Source organism: Meriones unguiculatus, chromosome 2 (genome assembly GCF_030254825.1).
Source record: "Meriones unguiculatus strain TT.TT164.6M chromosome 2, Bangor_MerUng_6.1, whole genome shotgun sequence".
Taxonomy (NCBI): Eukaryota; Metazoa; Chordata; class Mammalia; order Rodentia; family Muridae; genus Meriones; species Meriones unguiculatus.
In genome coordinates this window covers 108,215,335-108,237,189 of record NC_083350.1, presented here as the reverse complement: position 1 = coordinate 108,237,189, position 21,855 = coordinate 108,215,335, and the positions used below count along the sequence as shown (strand labels likewise).

The following is a 21,855-nucleotide window of genomic DNA, read 5'->3' as shown; positions in this document are numbered from 1 at the left end:
TTACCTGTAGCCTTAGTGAATGATGCGCCTTCTATCCATAGTGTTCTATTCTTTGACAATGTATACATTTTAATCTCTATAGCCATACTTAATTCTACTTCCAGATTCAGTTTATGCATTAAATGTTGAACATCCAGACTGTTTTAAATATCCCTCCATGGCATATTTCAACATAGTCTTATATTGTGATGCTCCTGCAAAGTTCTATCTTATCTGATGCTATATTTATCATAAATTGTGACTATATCTCAGAACTGAAAACTATGTACTACAAAGCAAAGTTTTGGTTGTGCTGTAATAATGACTGTTAAAAAATGTTTTTCAAAACAAATAAACCCAGAAAACATGCTGGAGTAGCTATCCTAATATCTAAAAAAATGGACTTTCAACCAAAATTAATCAAAAAAGATGAGGAGGGGCACTATATTCTCATCAAAGGAAAAATCTACCAAGAGGACATCACAATTCTGAACATCTATACCCCAAATACAAGAGCACTTACATTCATAAAGGAAACATTACTAAAGCTTAAATCACAAATCGATCCCAACACCTTATTAGTGGGAGAGTTTAACACCCCACTCTCACCAAAGGACAGATCATCTAGACAGAAGCCAAATAGAGAAATAAAGGCACTTACAGAGGCCCTAATTCAAATGAACCTAATAGATGTCTACAGAACTTTTCACCCAAACTTAAAAGAGTATACCTTCTTTTCAGCACCTCATGGAACCTTCTCCAAAATAGACCATATAGTTAGTCACAATGCAAGCCTCAACAGATACAAGAGGATCGAAATAATCCCCTGTATTCTATCTGACCATCATGGACATCAAAAACAATGAAATTAGAAAAAAGCCTACAAGCACATGGAGACTGAACAACTTGCTGCTCAATGATAGCTGGGTTAAGGAAGAAATAAAGAAATTAAAGACTTCCTAGAATTCAATGAAAATGAAGGTACAACATACCCAAATTTATGAGACACAATGAAAGCAGTGCTCAGAGGAAAATTCATAGCACTAAGTGCCTTCAAGAAGAAATTTGTAACAACTCACACAAACAATTTAATTGCCCAACTGAAAGCCCTAGGGGGAAAAAAAAGAAGCAGATACACCCAAGAGGAGCAGAAGGCTGGAAATAATAAAACTCAGGGCAAAAATCAATCTATTAGAAACAAAACTATTCAAAGAAACAATGAAAGCAAGAGTTGGTTTCTTTGTGAAAGGGGCAGGGAGAAGATGAGGTAGGGAGGGTAGGATTGGGAGGGAAGGCAGGAGGGGGCTACGGCTGGGATACAAAGTAAATAACCTTAGATTAATATAAAAATAAATAAATTAAAAAAATTAAATAAAAAAAAAAGAGAAAATCAACAAGACAGACAAACCCTTTGCCAAGTAAAAGGCAGAAAAACTATCCAAATCAGCAAAATCAGAAATGAAAAGGGGGACTTAACTACAGAAACTGAGGAAATCCAAACAATCATTAGGTCATATCACAAAAGCCTATATGCTGAGTAGTATTTGTGTAAAAATACCACAATTTCTGTATCCATTCCTCCGTTGATGGACATCTGGATTGTTTCCAGGTTCTGGCTATTACAAATAAAGCTGCTACAAACATGGTTGAGCAAATGTCCTTACTGTGTACTTGAGCAAATTTTGGGTATATGTGTAGCAGTGGTATAGCTGGGTCTTGAGGAAGCACTATTCCTAATTGTCTGAGAAAGCGCGAGATTGACTTCCAAAGTGGTTGTACCAGTTTACATTCCCACCAGCAATGGAGGAGGGTTCCCCATACTACTCAGTAATCAAAAAAGAAGAAATCATGAAACTTGCAGGCAAATGGTGGGATCTAGTAAAGATCATTCTGAGTGAAGTATCCCGAAGGAGAAAGACAAACATGGAATATACTCGCTTATATAGACATAAAAGATGTGATAAACATAATGAAATCTATACACCTAAAGAAGATAATCAAGAAAGTGGACACAGGGTATGATGATCAATCCTCATTTACAAAGACAAATGGATATGCATTGAACATATGACAGGAGTCCACCACAGAAGGCATCTGAAAGACTCCACCTAGCAGTTTTTCAAAGTAGATACTAAGACTCATAACCAAACCTTTGGAAGAGTGCAGGGAATCATATGAAAGAAGGGGAGTTTGATATGGAAAGGATAGGAGCTCCACAAGGACCAAACATATCTTGGCACAGGGTCTTTTCTGAGATGGACACTCAACCAAAGACCATGAGTGGATAAAACCTAGAACCTCTGCTTGGTTGTGACCCGTGATAGCTCAGTAATCAATTGGTTTTCCATAGTAAGGGGAACAAGGACTATTTCTAATAGGAACAGGAGCTCTTTGACCTCCCCACCCCACAAGGGAGGAGCAGTACAGTTAGGCCACAGAGGAGGACTTTGCAGCCAGTCCTGAAAATACCTGACAAAACGGAGTCATATGAAAGGGGAGGAGGTCCTCCCCTATCAGTGGACTTGGAAAGGGGCAGGGAGGAGATGAGGGAGGGAGGGTGGGATTGGGGAGGGAATGAGGGAGTGGGATACAGCTGAGATACAGAATTAACAAAATGTAACTAATAAGAAAAATAAAATTAAAAAAAAATTTTAAAAAAGCCTATATGCTACAAAATTTGAAAATCTAAACGAAATAGACAATTTTCTTGATAGATTACATCTACCGAAATTAAGTCAACTTCAGGTAGAAAGATTGAATAGCCCTATATCCCCCAAGGAAATTGAAGCAGTCATCAACAGTCTTCCTTCCAAAAAAAGCCCTGGGCCAGATGGTTTCAGAGCAGAATTCTATCAGACCTTCAAAGAAGTGCTAATTCCAATTCTCTTTAAACTGTTTCACAAAATAGAAACAAAAGGAACTTTACCAAACTCATTCTATGAAGCCACAGTCTCCTTGATATTAAAAAACACAAAAAAAGAGAACTTCAGATTTATCTCTCTTATGAATATTGATGCAAAAATACTCAATAAAATACCTGCACACCGAATCCAAGAAAACATAAAAGATATCATTCACCATGACCAAGTAGGCTTCATCCCAGGCATACAATTTCAATATATGGAAATCCATCAATGTAATCCACCATATAAACAAACTGAAGGAGAAAAATCACATGATCATCTCCTTAGATGCCGAAAAAGCATTTGACAAAGTCCAACATCCATTCATGTTTAAAGTTTTGGAGATATCAGTAATACAAGGCACATACCTAAACATAGTAAAGGCAATATACTGCAAGCCTATAGCCAACATCAAACTCAATGGAGAGAAACTTAAATCATCCCACTGAAATAAGGAATAAGGCAAGGCTGCCCACTCTCTCCATATCTATTCAACATAGTACTTGAAGTCCTAGCTAGAGCAATAAGACAAGTAAAGGAGATCAAGGGGGATATAAATCGGAAAGGAAGAGGTCAAAGTTTCACTGTTCACAGATGATATGATAGTATACCTGAGTGACCCCAAAAATTCAACCAGAGAACTCCTTCAGCTGATAAACACCTTCAGCAAAGTGGCTGGATAAAAAAATCAGAAGCCCTCCTGTATACCAAAGAAAAAGGGCCAAGAAAGAAATCAGGGAAACAACACCCTTCACAATAGCCACTAATAACATAAAGTACCTTGCTGTGACACTAACCAAGCAGGTGAAAGACCTATTTGAAAAAAACTTCAAGTCTCTGAAAAAAGAAATTGAAGAAGATATCAGAAGATGGAAAAATCTCCCATGCTCATCAATCGGTAGGATTAACATAGTGAAAATGGCCATCCTGCCAAAAGCAATCAACAGATTCAATGCAGTTCCCATCAAAATACCAATATAATTCTTTACAGACCTTGAAAGAAAAATTCTCAACTTGGAGAAACAAAAAAACCAGAATTTCCAAAACAATCCTGTTCAACAACAGATCGTCTGGAGGTATCTCCATCCCTGATCTCAAGCTGTACTACAGAGTAATAGTAATAAAAGCAGCATGGTACTGGCATAGAAGCAGAAAGGAGGATCAATGGAACCGAATAGAAGACCCAGAAATAAACCCAAACACCTATGAATACTTGATTTTCCACAAAGAATCCAAAACCATTCAATGGAAAAAAGACAGCATCTTCAACAAATGGTGCTGGTCCATCTAGATGTCTACATGCAGAAAAATGAAAATAGATCCATATTTATCACCCTGAACAAAACTAAAGTCCAAGTGGATCAAAGACCTCAACATAAAACCAGATACACTAAATCAGTTAGAAGAAAAAGTGGAGAAGAGCCTTGTACTCAATGGCACAGGAGACAACTTCCTAATCAGGACACCAACAGCACAGGCTCTAAGAGCAACAATTGATAAATGGGACCTTATGAAACTGAAAAGCTTCTGTAAAGAAAAAAGACATTGTTATCAGAACAAAATGACAGCCTACAGACTGAGAAAGGATCTTCACCAACCCTATATCTGACAGAGGGCTGCTTTCCAGAATATATAAAGAAATAAAGAAATTAAACAGCAATAAATCAAGCAATCCAATTAAAAAAATGGGTATGGAGCTAAACAGAAAATTCTCTGTAGAGGAATATAGAATGTCAGAAAACACATAAAGAGATGCTCAATGTCTTTAGCCATCAGAGAGATGCAAATCAAAATGACCCTGAGATTTCACCTTACATCCATCAGAATGGCAAAGGTTAAAAACTCAAGTGACAACACATGCTAGAGAGGTTGTGGAGAAAGGGGAACCCTCCTCCATTCCTGGTGGGAATGTAAACTTGTACAACCACTTTGGAAATCAATCTGGCACTTTCTCAGACAATTAGGAATAGCACTTCCTCAAGATCCAGCTATACAACTCTTAGGCATATATCCAAAAGATGCTCAAGTACACAATAAGGGGACATTTGCTCAACCATGTTTGTACTAGCTTTATTTGTAATAACCAGGAACTGGAAACAACCCAGATGTCCAGCAATGGAGGAATGGTACAGAAATTATGGTACTCTTACACAATGGAATACTACTCAGCAATTAAAAACACAGAAATAATGAAATTTGCAGACAAATGGTGGGATCTAGAAAAGATCATCCTGAGTGAGGTATCCCAGGAGCAGAAAAACACACATGGTATATATTCACTCATATAGACATATAAGATAGGATAAACATACTAAAATATGTGTACCTAAAGAAGATAAACAAGAAAGAGGACCCGGGGTAAGATGATCAATCCTCCCTTAGAAAAACAAATGGGATGGATATGGGAAGTAAGAGAAAACAAGTAACAGGACAGGAGCCTACCGAAAGAAAGAGTCCCTCTGCAGTAGACTGCTGTCATACGTCCAATGCACATCCCATTTGTCTTCCTGAGTGAGGATTGACCAACTTACCCCGTGTCTGCTTTCTTGTTTATCTTATTTAGGTGTATAGACTTCATTATGTTTATTATATCATGTAGGTCTATATAAGCGAGTATATACCATGTTTGTCGTTCTCCTTCTGGGATACTTCACTCAGAATGATCTTTTCTAGATTCCACCATTTGCCTGCAAATTTCATGATTTCTACCGTAGAAGGCATCTGAAAGACTCTAACTAGCAGTGTTTCAAAACAGATGCTAAGACTCATAACCAAATCTTCGGCAGAAGGGGAGTTAGTATGATATGGAAAGGATAGGAGTTCCACAAGGACCAAATATATCTGGACACAGGGGTCTTTTCTGAGACTGACACTCCACCAAGGACCATGTATGGATATAACCGAGAACCTTTGCTCGGATGAAGCCCGTGGTAGCTCAGTAACCAACTGGTTTCCCATAATAAGGGAAACAGGGACTATTTCTGACAGGAACTCAATGGTAGGCTCTTTGACCTCTCCACCTCCCCAGGGAGGAGCAGTCCTGCTAGGTCACAGAGGAGGACTTTGCAGCCAGTCCTGAAGATACCTGATAAAACAGGGTCAGATGAAAGGGGAGGAGGTCCTCCCCAATCAGTGGACTTGGAAAGGAGCAGGAAGAAGATGAGGGAAGGAGGGTGGGATTGGGAGGGAATAAAGGAGCAGGATACAGCTGGAATACAGAATTAATAAAATATAACTAATAATAAAAAAAATGCAATTTTTTTTTTAAAAAAAAGAAAGACTCTACCTAGCAGTGTGTCAAAGCAGATGCGGAGACTCATAATCAAAACTTCAGCAGAGTGCAGGGACTCATATGATAAAAGGGGGAGGTAATATGACCAGGAGAGGACAGGAGCTCCACAAGGACAAAAATATCAGGATACGAGGGTCCTCTATGAGAGTGTTTCCCCAACCAAGGACCATGTATGGATATTACCTAGAACCCCTGCTTGGATGTAGCCCATGGTAGTTCAGTATCCAAGTGGGTTTTCCCTAGTAAGGGGAACAGGGACTATTCCTGACATGAACTCGATGACTGGCTCCTTTACTTCCCCCACCCCACACACACCTGATAAGCTAGGGTCAGATGGCAGGGGAGGAGGACCTCCCCTAGCAATGGACTTGGACAGGGGCAGGGAGGAGATGAGGGAGGGGCTACGGCTGGGATACAAAGTAAATAACCTGTGATTGAAATTTAAAAAATAAAGAGTAATAAAAAAATAATGATGATGGTTATAAAGGTGAAAAAAGGGATTTATACCATAGCAGCTGAAGAAGTACATGGCCATATATTCATGTTTCCAATTCTACCACACCAAAATTCATTAATTCATATGTAAATCACCAAACTAAATCGACAGTAAGAAAAATCACTTGCTTATTTATGAACATGAAATTCATTTTTTCATACTAATGTTCAAGACCTAAGTAAATTTTATGTAATGTCCTCAGAAAACAATGCCAGAAAATTAAAGAATTACTTTCCAAGTCACATAATTAGAAGTAGGTAATCCATTATATTTTTAAAATGTGATGACAAAATGAACACTGCTTCAAAAATTAGGTAGATGTCTATTATTCCTCAACTCTAACATATAAACAAGAACTGATCTAAGGTAACTATTAACCATGAAGGATTATGTTAAACAATAAAGATTCACTAAGATAAATGTGTCTTACTTGTTCGTTAACTTTCTTTTCTTTATCCAATTCTTTTTCCATATCTTCTAATTCTCTATCTTTTTGTTCCAACTGCTTTTCAAGTTGACGAATTTCATCACGCAAAAAACGAGTATCACGTCCACCTGCAGACTGCTGAGCCATCTAAAAGTCATAAGCCAAGAATTAATTCTTCCAAATATAAGTAATTCCTTTTTACTTGAAGGTTCAAATGAATCAAGAAATATATACTCATAGATTTTTCAGTATACTTGAAAGTCAGCTATTTAAAAGCATAAGCATGTAAACATAATTAAAAAGAACTTAACGTTTTTTAGGGAGGAGGAGAGGCTCCAGAACGACTTGTGGGAGGGGAGAATACGATCACAAGGTATGTAAATTTAAAATTGTTCTGGATAATAAAAAGATAATTATAAAAACAAACCTGAAGTTATTTAGGCTTTCATTTGCAAGTTATCAATACATGAGCTCACTAACATCCATCAAAAGTCGAACACAAGCTGTTACTGTCACTAAGCATAGTTACAGTCTAAAATGCAACTATGAAGGCTGCTCCAGAGTCTTAAGACACCTAAAACTCTTTTGGTGCTCTTGTTCTTACTTTTCTCTGAAACCACAGACTAGTTAGAACAGATGATAATTTGTAGTATAGCAGCCATATTTTCTGTAGTGCCCATCCTTGCTAGTGTGGAAGTCACATGTACACTTGAATTGTTTTAACAAGAATAAATGCAAAACACTATGACTGACTACTACTATAAGAAAGCCAGGACAGGAACCCTTTAAAACTTTCCAGACATTTGATTCATTTTACTTCATATTCCTTTCAAATGGACCATGGTTGCCTCATGTGAACATTTTCCATATTTCTGGTACTTTCCTCTTACTCAAACGTTTTTCAATACTCACTGGTTCAAGAAGGTTCTCACTGTGCTCTCTAAAAGCATCTTACAAGCTACATATTCAACATCTGAGCTGTTGCTTTTAACTAAACCCTTCTTTTTTTCCTCACAAAGCTGCAAATAGGTTATTTTAGGGTCCTGATTCCCTGGGAACTTTTTCAACAGGGAGTTGTTCATTTCTTTTAGGATCATGAAAAGAAGTCAGTATTTCCCTAGGATTCTTCCACCCTGCAACCTCCAAGCTACCCATCATGTCACTCTTCTACCATCCTCGATATCTTCACTTGTTTTGAATTTACAAGACTTTTTCCCAGAAGCTAGAAATGCAGTAGAAAATGCAAAATAACTCAGCCAAGTGCACAGAGTTAATCAAGTCAGAACAGTGAGGACTACAACTCCAGTCTGACTCCACAGACTAGATCTTCAGTCCTTTCTCTACTATATTTCAACGTTTATCTGACTCTTAGATTTTGGCCATACTCTCTTCTATTCTTAATTCTTATAGATTATCTCATTCCCATTCTCTCAACTTCTAAGAACTAAACTCACAGGCATGTGTTCTATACATATCTCCTTTCCCCTAGTTCCTCCTTTCAAAGACTAATCCTTTTGCACTACATACCTTCTTGGCTTTTTGGAATCTCAGTGTATTTAGTTCTCACATTCCATCACCTCAATTACTACTAAACTTTCTATATACTTTTCTAGAGTGACAGCTCCATTCAGAAATTATTTTATTTCTGAAGCATATTTATTTATATGCTTAATTCTTAGAAAACACATCACAAAAACACATTCTGTATAATGAGTAACCTCTTCATCACAATATTTGTGTTTTTCAAACTAGCAATAAGAAAATTTGAAAATAATTTAAGATAACACAATTAATAACAATTATACTCAAGGAAATACAAAAGGACATACCTCCAGTTCATTTTCTAGTTTCATTACTTTTGTCTTTAATTGATTTTCTATTAAAAAAAAACACAAATGTTTCAATTGGTTACATTTCCTGTAATCAGATTTTAAGTGAATTTCAGTAAAAATAGCACAATTCTCTGTAAAAGATTCCATCCACTTATAAGAAAGTAATAATCGTATACTAAATCAAAGGACTAGGCATTCTAGAAATGTCTTCATGGAGAGAGCAGAGGAAGACCTGAGTGGGTGAAGTCCTGAGTCAGTGTGTGCTACTGACACAGGCAAAGCCATGTCAGGAACTCCAAAGCCTCAGACCTATGGCAAATGGAAAAGCCTTTCCTGGGTTAGGCTCAGAGAAATGGCCTTCTCTACAAGTCTGCGTGTGGAGGTTGACAGCCTATGCAGAAAAGGTCTACCACAGCTTTCTTCCCCCTTATGTTTATAGTCCGCTACAGATACTGCTACTGAGATTAGCTTAATCTGCCTCCTTGTTCAACTGAGTACCAGAAACCCTGCCTCGTTTATTTGTATGCAGTCACCTGACTTCACATTCAGCTATGCCATGACTCCACCTCTCAGTTCAATTATATATAATAAAGACACCGAGCTTCTGGGGTGCTGCAGTTTCTCCATCAGAGAGCCCAGTCCACCCGAACCCAGCTTTTCTGTGTTTCTGTGTTTTCTTCATCACCTTTGTCACATCTGCATGGATGAGCATCTTTCAATATGAATTGAATATGTATTTTATAGACTATGATAAATTTTGCACTGCCTAATAAATAACAAAAGCACAGTAGTTTTTTTTCCCCAAGACATTTACCAAATTTTGCTTGTTCTTCTCCAGCCTTTTCAACTTCTTCCAAAGCTAGCTCTACTTCTTGAGCTTTCATCTACATTAAAATGAGAGGGGGAAAGCTATATTATTTACACTGTAACATAAACAGGGAAAATACAAATTGTGTTCCATTTGCTATCTCCGTCATTAGTCTGAGACTTGCACACAGAAAATTAGACTTGCACACAGAAAGACAGTCAGTAAATATTTGTTGAATAAATACTCATAAATTCTATAATGCAAGGACTTTGAACCACCTTTGATTTTTCCCTTTAAACTTTTTATACATAATTTTAAATGCTTTTCAGTATCTTTTTTTTTCTATTGAAGTTGTCATTATTCTGGTACATAATTTTATGTCAACTCCTTCTTACTACTGAAGTTAATCAGCTCCAGTCCCCTTCAATCTGTACTATACAACACATCTAATTTTGCCTTCATAAGCACATTTCTGTATCTATACCAATTATGATTCAAAAACCTTTATTTGCTTCAAAACTGCTGATAACAAAAATAGACCCCCAAACACGTGAACAGTATATCACAAACTACTGACCTAAAATCTGTTTGTCTACAGCCTACAATAAATTTTCTATGTATATTTACCCTAATGAAAAACAATAAGTATATATCCTATCTCAGTATTTATTTATGAGGATCTAGAATCCTCTTACCATTTTATCATTAGTTTCTAGGGGAGACATTCTGTGATTTTATTTGAAGCTCTAGTTATATTTCTTTATGTTATTATTAAAAATACTTTTTTTTCCTACTTTTTTCCTACACACTTTTTTAAGATAGGAACGAGATTTGCTATGCATAGTACACCCCACACTCTTTAAATCTAAACTTAAAGAGCTCATCTTTGAGGGGTATCTTAGGAATTCCAAATACTTCCATAAAGAATACTTTATATAGGAATCCATTCTTACATTTCCTTTACTGTTAGCTAAATATCTCCTGTATACAAACCTTCATTAGCGACTGAGTAATTCTGAATAGATGTATCATGTTTTCTTGATCTTCATCTTTTAGTTCATTTACTTCCACCTAATAAGGAAATTTAAAAACGGACCATTTCATACCACGTACATAAAATAAGAGCACTCATCTAGCAGTAGCATTCAAGTATTTCAGTAACCAATTTCAATTAATCATATTATAAATATGTGTTTACAAATTATTTATTAAGCACCTTGGATAAGGAAATCAATAAATTATCTGCCAACTCTTCTTGACGTGGCAGGTCATCTGGATCAACTTTGATTAATTCTTTCCAATTTATATTAGGTGGCATCTTGAATTCTTTCACTGTCTTTCAGCTCCTACAACAAAGCAGGTGGATTTTAGCATTTTTCAAGGAAAATGGCATTGCAGTATTTACGTTATCGTTCTAGCTCCCCAGGTATTGGCAAAGAGCTATGGCTCCTGAAAAGCAAAACTGATGCATAGACTGTAAACTGCCTTGAGAATTAGTTCGCCTGGGGGAGACTATCCGACAACGTACACGCTAAATTATTATCTCTTAGCTAAGACGGAGCTAGGACCCGAGTCCCCTCTTCCACGTCCCCAGCCATCAATGATGTTACCAACTCCCAGGATGCTTGGAAGTTTGAAAATGCCCTCCGATTCTGAACGAGAGGATTTTTAAAGTGCGCAGATAAAGACCGAACCGAATCAAGCGTGCGAGGGCACTGCGGACAGGACAGAAGGGCTGAGTAGGTAGGCGGTCCCTTGGGATTATGAACCTGTGACCGACACTAAGCTGCTCTGGCTCACCAGGATCCACCCACCTAAACCAAGCCTTGCAACCAGCGGCAGTCTTTCATCTACAGCGACCACCTCCGGGTTCGGCCATCACCTGGGCCTCCCAGTTCCCTGTGCGGTCCTCGCGCTCTCAAGCTCCCGCCAACTCTTCCTGAACACGCCAAAGCGGCGGCGGCTGCTAGGCGACACGACTCCCCGCCCAGCCAGCCAATGCCGGAACTAGGCCCCAGATGCTAGGGGCAACTACATTTCACGACCTTGTGAGGAGCTTTACGGCTATATTTCCCCTCCGTGGCCTTATGATTATGGATGAGGGAGAAGGCGTGACACGAAGACTCCACATCCCAGAGTGCAGTTTGGCTTTGCAGCTTTGCATCCTGGGATTCGTAGTCTTCGAGAGCGCAGCGAGTTCCCGGCGTGCAGTGCGCGAAGCTGCGGCCGCCCGGGAGCAGCTGGAGAAGGATCGGGAGGCGGGAGGAGCGGCACCTCGGCAGCCCCGGAGCCCGAGCGTGTGGACTATGACAGTGTTTTCTGCAGCGTTCTCCTCCGGCCCACTGTCCTAGAGGCTTCCCTGAACCATCCCCTAGCAGACCCGCCCTCAGGTGAGGTCGGGGGGCGGGGGGTCAAGCAGCGGCCGGGAGGAGCTCAGGGAGCACAGCACGTACGATAGGGAGCGCGGCGCTGAAGGGCCAGCGGGTCTTGCAAAGGTGGAGTAGACTCCTCCCACTGCTCAGGTGTGTGCTGGGACTCCCAGTTAGTGATTTCAGTGAGAAGAGACTAAGCAAAAGTTTCCAGCTTCCTTATTATCTGGCAAAGTGGAACGCCACCCCCAACACACACACACCCATGTTTCATGGTCAGGGTTGAGTGAAGCATCAAGGTGGATCTCTGGTCCCCTGCAGCAGCTTGTGGATTGTAGTGATTAATAGGTCTCAACCTATTAAGTGTGGAGTGAAGGCCAAAAAAAGGGGAGGCGAGTGCGTGTCTAGACCTGCAGGAGAGATAGGAGAAGGCCGTGCCAAGCTCAGGCATTTTTGCTGTCATTTGCTGGGTACCAAGGGGCTCCTCGGTGAAAGCGCCTTCTCGTGTGCTTAACGTTTAATACAGGCAACTTTTGCCCATTCCTAAGTTACCTTTGGTAACTGTAGGCTTCTGTTTGAAACTGTGTCTCATTTGTAACTATATGTGATGTATATATATATCATATATAGCAATCTACAGAAAAACTGTAGATACTTAAAATTTCCTTTTGAAAAGATTTCTGTACTGGGTGGTCGAGAAAAACAAGAAATAATTAAAATGTATTGGTATTTGAAACATTTTAAAGACATCAGATTTGTAAGACTGATTATCGTGTCTGCTTTTTCCAAATACTGGTCAACTTGTGAATTATTCTAGGTAGAGGTACAACAAAATGAATGCTTACATTGTCCTTACTCTCCATTTAAGAGGTTGGAGCTTGGAGAGCCTAAAGACTGTCTCTCATTTAGTGAGGTGCACACATCATTTAGGCACTCCAGAAACTAGTATTTTTGAAATGGACACCAGTCTTAACTGTTTTAAATTTTAATATTTATTTTTATTGTATTTTACACATCTTAATTTTATAACTTCATTTACTCAAAAAAAAATAAATTATTTGTTATGTTCGTTTTGTCAAAAAATATTAAGACATGAAACCAGTATTTATTGAACACGTATAGTAATATGTTAACTGGTATAATATAGTAAGAATTTGTGGGTGGTGGTGACACCTTTAATCCCAGCTCTTGGGAGACAAAGGCAGGTGGATCTCTGTGGGTTTGGGTTTGAGGGCAGCCTAGTCTACAGAGGGAGTTCCAAGACAGCTGAGGCTATAAAGAGAAATCCTGTCTCAAACCCCATTCCCCCCCCCAAAAAAAAATGTTTTTAATCCCAGCACCTTAGTATTTTCTCTTGATCTTTATTACACACTTTTATTTCTTACTCATCTACTAGTGTTCTTTTTGTTGTTTTTCTACCCGTTTTCTTTCTTGTTTATATTTGTAATATCTTCGAGAGTTCATATTCTGCTAATAAGTTTTATTCTTTTCAGACATGAGAATAAGTTAAGAGAAGTAGTTAACTAATGCCTGACAAAGCTGCAATTGTCGATCTCAGTGCCAATCATAACTAACATGTAATCTTTCTCTTAAGTTCCATTCTCTAATTTATCTTAACAGCATTTTTGAGCTAATGCGCTATGATTGACAACGCAAAACATTATTTTGTGAGCTAGGTTTTTATATATTGTACTTAACTGTGAATCAGAACATTTAACTGAGATTGTTTCTGCAACTTGCTATATAATTTTAAAATGGCTAAGATAGTTTTTCACTGGAGTTTCTTCATTTTTCAAATCTTTCCAAGAGCCAGCTTTATGTGACAGTTCTGTAAATTGCCTTGTTGCAGGAGAACCTGCCTGGACTTGTGTTTCAAATAACCTGGGCCTGTGTGGACAGTTTTATCTAACCAAAATCATCTTGTAAGAAAACCTTGCCTTTCGTAATTGTTGCCTCGGCTCTCTGGACTTAAATTCATTACCTGTCTTTTGCTGACTTCTCAAGAAACTTGCTGCTCTAGTTTCTAAAATAATCCATTGCCATAATTAATTTATTAAACAATGTATAGTAGAGGTGTTTTTTAAGATTTTTTTTTCCCCAGAAGGAACATCATGTTCAGGGAGAGGAATGCATGTGCAAGCAGGTACTTGTCTCTCCTTAGCATGAGGAGGCTAGAAGGAAAAGTATTATTCCATGTAAATACAGACTTTGCATACAGAAGGTCTATAGAACTTAAAAGATGGTAATGAATAGAGGAGGCTGTAGAGAAGGTCTGAATGACTATGTTGATTTCCCAGGAAACAGACCGGAAAGACTTCCCTTGGCTCATGTTCCCCAGAGTCATCTCTGTCTTACAGCTTTGTCATTATACAGGTTACTCAGATTATTAACCTGAGAAACAATATAATTTTGTTGAAGGAATTGAAGTTATATCTATAATCATGAATAACTTTTGGTCACAGTTGGATTTTGTGTATGTATATGCTAAGATCTCCCCACCCCTTTTTTTTTCTTTTTTTTTTTTTTCTAAGCAAGCAAGTTGGGCATCCCATTTGCTTATGCTACATACATGTGTATGTATGCTAATGCCTCCAGTGAATTTTGCCTAGTAGGAAATACTGTGTAGGCACTTTTTCACCAACTCTACCCTGCAGGAGACCTTGAATAAAGCCACAGCTGCACTCAGGACCTGTACTAGGACTAATTCTACCTTTCATGGTATACACCTTTGGGAAGTCTTTAAACCCTCTTAGCTAGCCCCTGCATTTATTCTGAGTACCACGTAATCATTTTTTTTTGTTTGTTTTACATAATGGGAAAGATAGAAATAATGGTGCATCACTATAATCCCAGACAGGAATTGAAGCAGAAGGGCCCTTAGTTAAATAGACTTGGTAGACTTGGCTTCATAATAAGATCTTTTAACACACAAACAAAACATATTATATGATAACTACACACTCTATTACTGTCCTGCTTTCCCTGACCTTGGGGGATTTTGTTCTTCAGAGAACCCACAAACAGCCATGAGAGTCTGAATATAGTGGTCAAGTAAGCAGCTTTTGTTCTTGTCTCTTTATTCCTTCTTAACATTAGCGTTAGCAACAAAACAACAATGTGTTTAGCAAGTATATGAGGTACTGTATCTACATGAAGGGGGGCATATTATATCCCTCATATTTGCAGTAAGCCTAAGCCTAGGGAAGAGGACAATTCAAAATCAAGTTCAGAGTTTTGATGATCATTTTAGAACTGAGCATTATAATTACCAAATTGACCTTCTGTAGCCTAAAAGTACCGTAATTTTTAAATCTGACTGGATCTATTTGACTTTATTAAACTAACACAGTAGTCTTTAATATTTAGAACCTAAAATTTTTACTTTGTTTATCATAAAAGGTCGTTTAAAAAAATACCAACTCACAAGGACTAAGCTTTTTAATCCACAAAATTTAAAACTTATGGATAGTCTTTCTTGGAGCCTACCCTACTCTTAGGAGTTCTTTCTCACTTTTTCTGAATAAATCTGTTTTCTAAAATAAAAAAAAAAAGAAAAATACATGAATGTGGGAACTGGCTTTATTGGGAGGGGAAATAGCTAAGAGGGCTGGAAGGGAGACAGTGAAGGTCAGAGTAATTAAAATGTATATAGGAAAGTGGAAGACAACAAAATTAACAAAAGGCACCCATAAAAAGAAAAACCCTGGTTAAATAATTTAAAACCGCATTTATAATTTGAATATATTCGTCTTTAATAAGTACTTAAATGAGAGGGGTATTTTAAATCAAACATTGGCAATATAATTATCTGTCATTTAAGGATGGAGATATATTCCTAAAAGTGTATCATTAAACCAATGTCATTATGTGATCATTCTGGAATGTATTTACACGGACTATAATAGCTAACTCACTAGGCTATTTAATCCTAAACGTTATTCTGTTGATTGTAATGCTATGTGTTGTATGGAAACCTCACTAATTTTCATAGAGCAAGTAAATTAAACTCAAAACTAGCAACTCTCAGGTTTTTATAATTCAAAAAAATTAGTTAACTTAATATATTACATTGCACATTATCACGAATACTCAATTTTAAGTTATAGTAGGAAACTTTCATATCAATTTCCAATATTCCAGATTGTTTTCTATTACTTAAATGTTTGTGTTATTAAAGCCTTTAACCAAAGGCTTTTTATGAGAGAGGTTTTCAACCTTATATAACACCTTTTTTTGACCTACCTCATAATGAACACCTGAATTGCTTTCCTGATTTACAAGTTGTTTGTGTGTAGATAAGTGTCTATATACAATTTACATAGCACTGGTTCTTCCTTGCACTTTGTTTAAATGGATTGGGTATTATATCTTCTTAGCATCATTATTCAAAAACTTTCTGACATGCTATGGTTGGCGTTTTGTGTATTTCATTTGTCACTGCTTTATACTGTTTTCTAACTTTGGTAAGAAATGTCTCTCAGAGCTTTGTGTGCTGAGTAAGTATAGTATTCGGAGGAACAGCTTTTCAGAAGTTGTTGTATCATGAGTTCAATAACATAAGCTATCTGTTCATAAAGGAGTGGCCTGTTGAGAGATAGTGAAAATCGCTGGGTGGAGCCTGATAGGAGATTTAGGTCTTCAACAGTATGTATTTGCATTTGAAGAATTTGACCTGCCCCTTCATCCATTCTTTGTCTCCCTCTTCTCTGTTCTTTCCTGACATCAGCTTAGCAACTTTCTTCCTTGATGCCTTTTAGCCATGTAGTCCTCCCATGCCACAGGGCTACTGCAGTGAAACTAGCTATGCATTCAATGAACATTCTGAAACCATGAGCTAAACAAAGCCTTTTTCCCTCGAGTTGTGTTCTTAGATATTTGACTACCACATACTATATTCTCTTCTCCAATTTCCCTGTGTTTACTAGTATACACTATTTAGTGTATTACTAATTGGCTGACAGTGATAAACATCTTAAAACTTTTAAAAACTTTAAAACTTTTCCATTCTACTTTTCCATGAAAGTAATTTACATTTATGAGTGAAGAATTTCACATTGGAAATCATTTTCTCATAGAAATTTGTATGGAAGCACTGATCCTTTTTGTGTTTTGTTGGAGTGTTTATTCTAAATTGCACCATTATTGAAAAAAAAATTTGAATCCTGGTTTGTGGTATGAAACCTGTTTTATATTTATAAGCCTTTAGAATCCTCTCTGTTTCCAATGTTGTGAAATTGGAGAAAACAATCTGCCCCATTAGAGAGGAGAGCTGGAGGGTCTTAGCATAATGTAGACAAACTTCTTCAACCCTCATTTACAATATGACATTTTCTTGTCACTGTGTAGCCTATGTAAGAGACCTTGTGTCTCACTACTGTAGAAAAGAACTCTCCAGGCTTTGCTTAGAAGTAGGAGGAGTGGGAGAGGGGTTAGACTTGAACCAGTTCATCTGTTCCTAGTCTTGTTTCCTAAAATCTTTATAATCAGCTGTTGGAAGGGGTGCTTCAGCTTCTCTTTCAGCTTAGAAACCACTTTCCAGTGATCCATTTAGTGACTTACTAATCCTTTCACTCTTCCAGCTTCCAGAATTTGGTATGGCCTCTACAGTAGTCCTTATACTTATATCTTTCCCCAAATAAAAGTAGGTCATATTCTGTTGTCCAGTTTGGCAAGAAGTGAAGAAAATGTTAGTTGAATTCATTCTTTTTATTTGAACCACTGTCAGCTTTTTTTTTTTTTTTTTTTTTTTTTTTTTTGCTGAGGGGGGGTATAAACTAACTGGACGATGCAATTCCATACCCTTCAGAGATGAGAACTCGCTCCTCCTGTCAAGATGAAGCTTTAAATAATTTTTCTTTTACTTGAAAACTCTTTCCTAAAGGGTGCAGCTATGTCCCTTCTGCTTTATTGTTTGGAATTTTGTTTTCTTTCAGTGTAATGCATTTTATGATTATAGAAATACTTCTTGTGTTTTCACATATTGCATATCTCATGTTTAGTTGAAATATATCCCTTAAACTCTACATTGAATTTTAAATCTGTACCCATGTTAGCTATTTGATTGCTAACTGAGATTTTTATTTTCTTTCTCATTCCTTTTCATATGGTCAGAAGGAGATAAGTCAGATCTTAAATCTCTGACTCTGAATCACTGCTTTAACAACATGCCACAAACATAATTTGAGTGAAATTTATCTTCTTACCAATTTGAAAATCAAAAATGCAGAATGATTTCTAACAAGATAAAATCAGTGTCAGTAGTTGTTTTAGACTCACTAATAAAGAATCCGGATTTATTTTATTTATTCATCCCTTTTCCAACATAGCGGGCAGAAATCATATCCTTCACGCCTTCAGTTTGTCTGCCTCTTTCTTTCACTCCTAAGGACTTTGCTGTTGTATTGGGCCTACTCAGGTGATTTTTCTAGTAAAGCCTTCATACCTTTAAAGTCACTTGTTGTCAAAACAACATATTCAGAAATTTGGTATTTTAGATATTAACAACTATTATGAACTATTAATCTGCATTTTAAAAGTGATAATGTCATAACTCAATGATCTAGTCATACTGCCCAGAACAGAAAATGGCCAGCTTTGTTTAGTTTTGTTTTATAAAATTTTTCAGTCTGTTCTGTGGCTGATTTTCTTTCTCTGTATTTTCCAGTTATTATAGCTCTTTCTTTGCACCATTACCCTAACTCGGTATTTCCTAAAGCAGTGCCTCTTGTGTTGTGTTCTTACTCAAGGATTATTGTCTATGACGCTTAGATTCTAAACTAAAAGCCTTCAGTGTAGTGGGCAAAAGAAAAATGATTTACATCCAGGTCATAAATTCATATATCCAAAAGGCCAAATTGGGGCTGGAGAGACAGCTCAGAGGTTAAGAGCATTGGCTGCTCTTCCAGACGACCTGAGTTCAATCCCCAGAAACTATATGGTGGCTCACAACAATCTATAATGTGATCGGATGCCCTCTTCTAGCATGCAAGTGTACGTAAAATAAATAAATAGCTAAAAAAAAGAAAAAGTAAAACAAAAGACCAAATCACATAAATAAGATAGTAAGAAATATTAGGATTTGGTAATTGCCAGTATACACAGACTGAAAAAACTCAAGAAATACTTTTACAACGCTTTTGACGAAACTAAACAAATTTACAGAAGCTCTGATTTAGATTGTTTTTTTGATATATTATTGTTCTTTTATTTTTTATTTTTAATTAAAATACAATTTTTCTTTTCTTCCATTTATACCCTCCAACCTTCTATGTCCTCTAACTCTAACCCTTTTCATGTTCTCCCTTACTCCTCTCATAATCATAGCCTCTGTCTTTGATTGTTATTTTTTCAATATCTTTTTCCTAACTGCTGCAATTGGTAATGCTATCTCTTTATTTTTTTAATTAGCAAATGCATAGAGTAGGAAAATAGCTCAGTAGTAGAGTCCTTGCTTATTATGTGGTAGGCCTAGTACCACCTCAAAGTAAAACAAAACCCATAACCACAATAATGACAAATCCCTTTATACAGGTGAGTACATGTTCTCTTCAGTTACCTCATTTCTTCTATGAAGTCATTTTTTTTTTCCTGAGATTTCACTTTACACCTATCGAATGGCTAAGATTAAAACTTCAAGTGACAACACAGCTGAGGTTGTGTTGAGAAAGGTTGTAGAGAAAGGGGAACCCTCCTTCTTTGCTAGTGGGAATGTAAACTTGTACAACCACTTTGGCAATCAATCTGGCACTTTCTCAGACAATTAGGAATAGCGCTTCCTCAAGATCCAGCTATAATACTCCTAGACATATAGCCAAAAGATGCTCAAATACACAACAAGGACATTTGCTCAGTCATGTTCATAGCAGCTTTATTCGTAATACCCAGAACTTGGAAACAACCCAGATGTCCATCAACGGAGGAATGGATAAAGAAATTGTGGTACATTTACACAATGGAATACTACTCAGCAATTAAAAACAAGGAAATCATGGAATTTGCAGGCAAATGGTGAGACCTAGGAAAGATCATCCTGAGTGAGGTATCCCAGAAGCAGAAAGACACACATGGTATATACTCACTTATATAGACCTATAAAATAAAATAAACATACTGAAATCTATACACCTAAAGAAGATAAACAAGAAAGAAGACCCGGGGTAAGATGATCAATCCTCACTTAGACGAATAGGATGGATATTGGATGTAGGAGAAAACAAGTAACAGGATAGGAGCCTACCACTAAGGGCCTCTGAAAGACTCTACCTAGCAGTGTATCAAAGCAGATGCTGAGACTCATGGCCAAACTTTGGGCAAAGTGCAGGGAATCATATGAAAGAGAGAGAGTTAGTAAGACCACAAGGACCAAATATATCTGGGCACAGGGACTTGTCTGAGATTGATTCTCCAACCAAGGACCATACATGGATATAACCTAGAACCCCTGCATGGACGTAGCCCATGGCAGCTCAGTATCCAAATGGGTACCCTAGTAAGGGGAACAGGGACTGTCTCTGGCATGAACTCTGTGGCTAGCCCTTTGACCTCCCCACCCCCTGTGGAAGGAGCAGCCTATCTAGGCCACAGAAGAAGATTGCAGCTAGTACTGATAAGACCTGATAAACTAGGGTCGGAAGAAAGAGTAGGAGGATCTTCCCTATCAGTGGACTTAGAGAGAGACAGGGAAGAGAGGAGGGAGGGTGGGGTTGGAAGGGAATGAGGGAAGGGGCTACAGCTGGGATACAAAGGAAATAAACTGTAATTAATATAAAAAATAAAAATTTAATTTAAAAAAAGATTGTTTTTTTAAAATATATAAAGTATTGAAATAAGAGCTCCATTAGCCTTGGAAATCTCATGCTCAGTGTTAGTTTCTTCTACAAGATGCAGCGTGTGTCTGCTTCTCAGCCTAACCAGTGACAGTTGATGGGATTTATACTATCTAGTTAGCAAGACACATGTACAAAGATTAAGTATATAAAAAAATAATAATTTGCTTTAGGAATATGGAATTAATCAGTGAATTCTTCTTTAAAAGTAGGTGGTATTTAAGCTGATACTTTCTCTGGAAGCATTAATGCGCAGTTTTTATTCTAAATATTATTTAACACTAAACTTGTAATTATTTGGAAGAAAATATTGGTTATTTAATTGTTATCTTACATGTTTTTCCAGCTTGGCTTATCAATGCTCGAAGGAGAGATGGCTGATATTAACTTCAAAGAAGTGACTTTAATAGTCAGTGTGGTCGCTGCTTGCTACTGGAACAGTCTGTTCTGTGGGTTTGTATTTGATGATGTTTCAGCAATATTGGATAATAAAGACCTGCATCCATCTACGCCTCTAAAAACTTTATTTCAGAATGACTTCTGGGGAACTCCTATGTCGGAGGTAAAAAATTACTTTTTTATATAAAACATAGGTTATAATAAAAATTAAACAAGCTATAGGTGTAATTTATTTACCACTAACAAAAACAAATGTAGTTCAATACTCATCACTTAAGTCAACATATTTAGATAGATATTTAATTGCTAACTAACAAGTTTTTGGGTTTTGTTTGTTTGTTTTTCTGAGGACAGGATTTCTCTGTGTAGCCTTGGCTCTCTTGAAACTTGCTCTGTAGACCAGGCTGGCCTCAAACTCACAAAGATTCACCTGTCTCTACCTCCCCAAGTGCTGGGATTACAGTTGTTCGCCACCAGTACTTTAATGATAGCCAACACAACCTCAAGTGAATTCTTGGTCATTCG

The 21,855-nt window shown here is 37.3% G+C and overlaps 2 protein-coding genes across 4 annotated transcripts in view; one reads left to right on the top strand and one right to left on the bottom strand.

Annotated features, from left to right (window-relative positions):
* Cep290 (centrosomal protein 290) overlaps positions 1-11,810 on the bottom strand; it is a 104,910-nt gene extending 93,100 nt beyond the window's left edge. Inside the window, exons 1-6 of one of the 3 annotated variants that reach the window (XM_060377963.1) lie at positions 11,552-11,810; positions 10,954-11,083; positions 10,731-10,808; positions 9,744-9,813; positions 8,927-8,973; positions 7,101-7,244 (exon numbers count right to left, since the gene is read on the bottom strand). In XM_060377963.1, coding sequence (XP_060233946.1) covers positions 7,101-7,244; positions 8,927-8,973; positions 9,744-9,813; positions 10,731-10,808; positions 10,954-11,055 — 441 coding nt within the window. In that variant the 5' untranslated portion in view covers positions 11,056-11,083; positions 11,552-11,810. The remainder of the gene's footprint in view (positions 1-7,100; positions 7,245-8,926; positions 8,974-9,743; positions 9,814-10,730; positions 10,809-10,953; positions 11,084-11,551) is intronic. The other 2 variants (XM_060377961.1, XM_060377962.1) reach the window with 2 other exon arrangements.
* A 138-nt stretch (positions 11,811-11,948) lies between these two features.
* The window catches only part of Tmtc3 (transmembrane O-mannosyltransferase targeting cadherins 3), a 44,465-nt gene continuing 34,558 nt past the window's right edge, over positions 11,949-21,855 (top strand). Inside the window, exons 1-2 of the mRNA XM_060377964.1 lie at positions 11,949-12,127; positions 21,278-21,493. Coding sequence (XP_060233947.1) covers positions 21,290-21,493 — 204 coding nt within the window. The 5' untranslated portion in view covers positions 11,949-12,127; positions 21,278-21,289. The remainder of the gene's footprint in view (positions 12,128-21,277; positions 21,494-21,855) is intronic.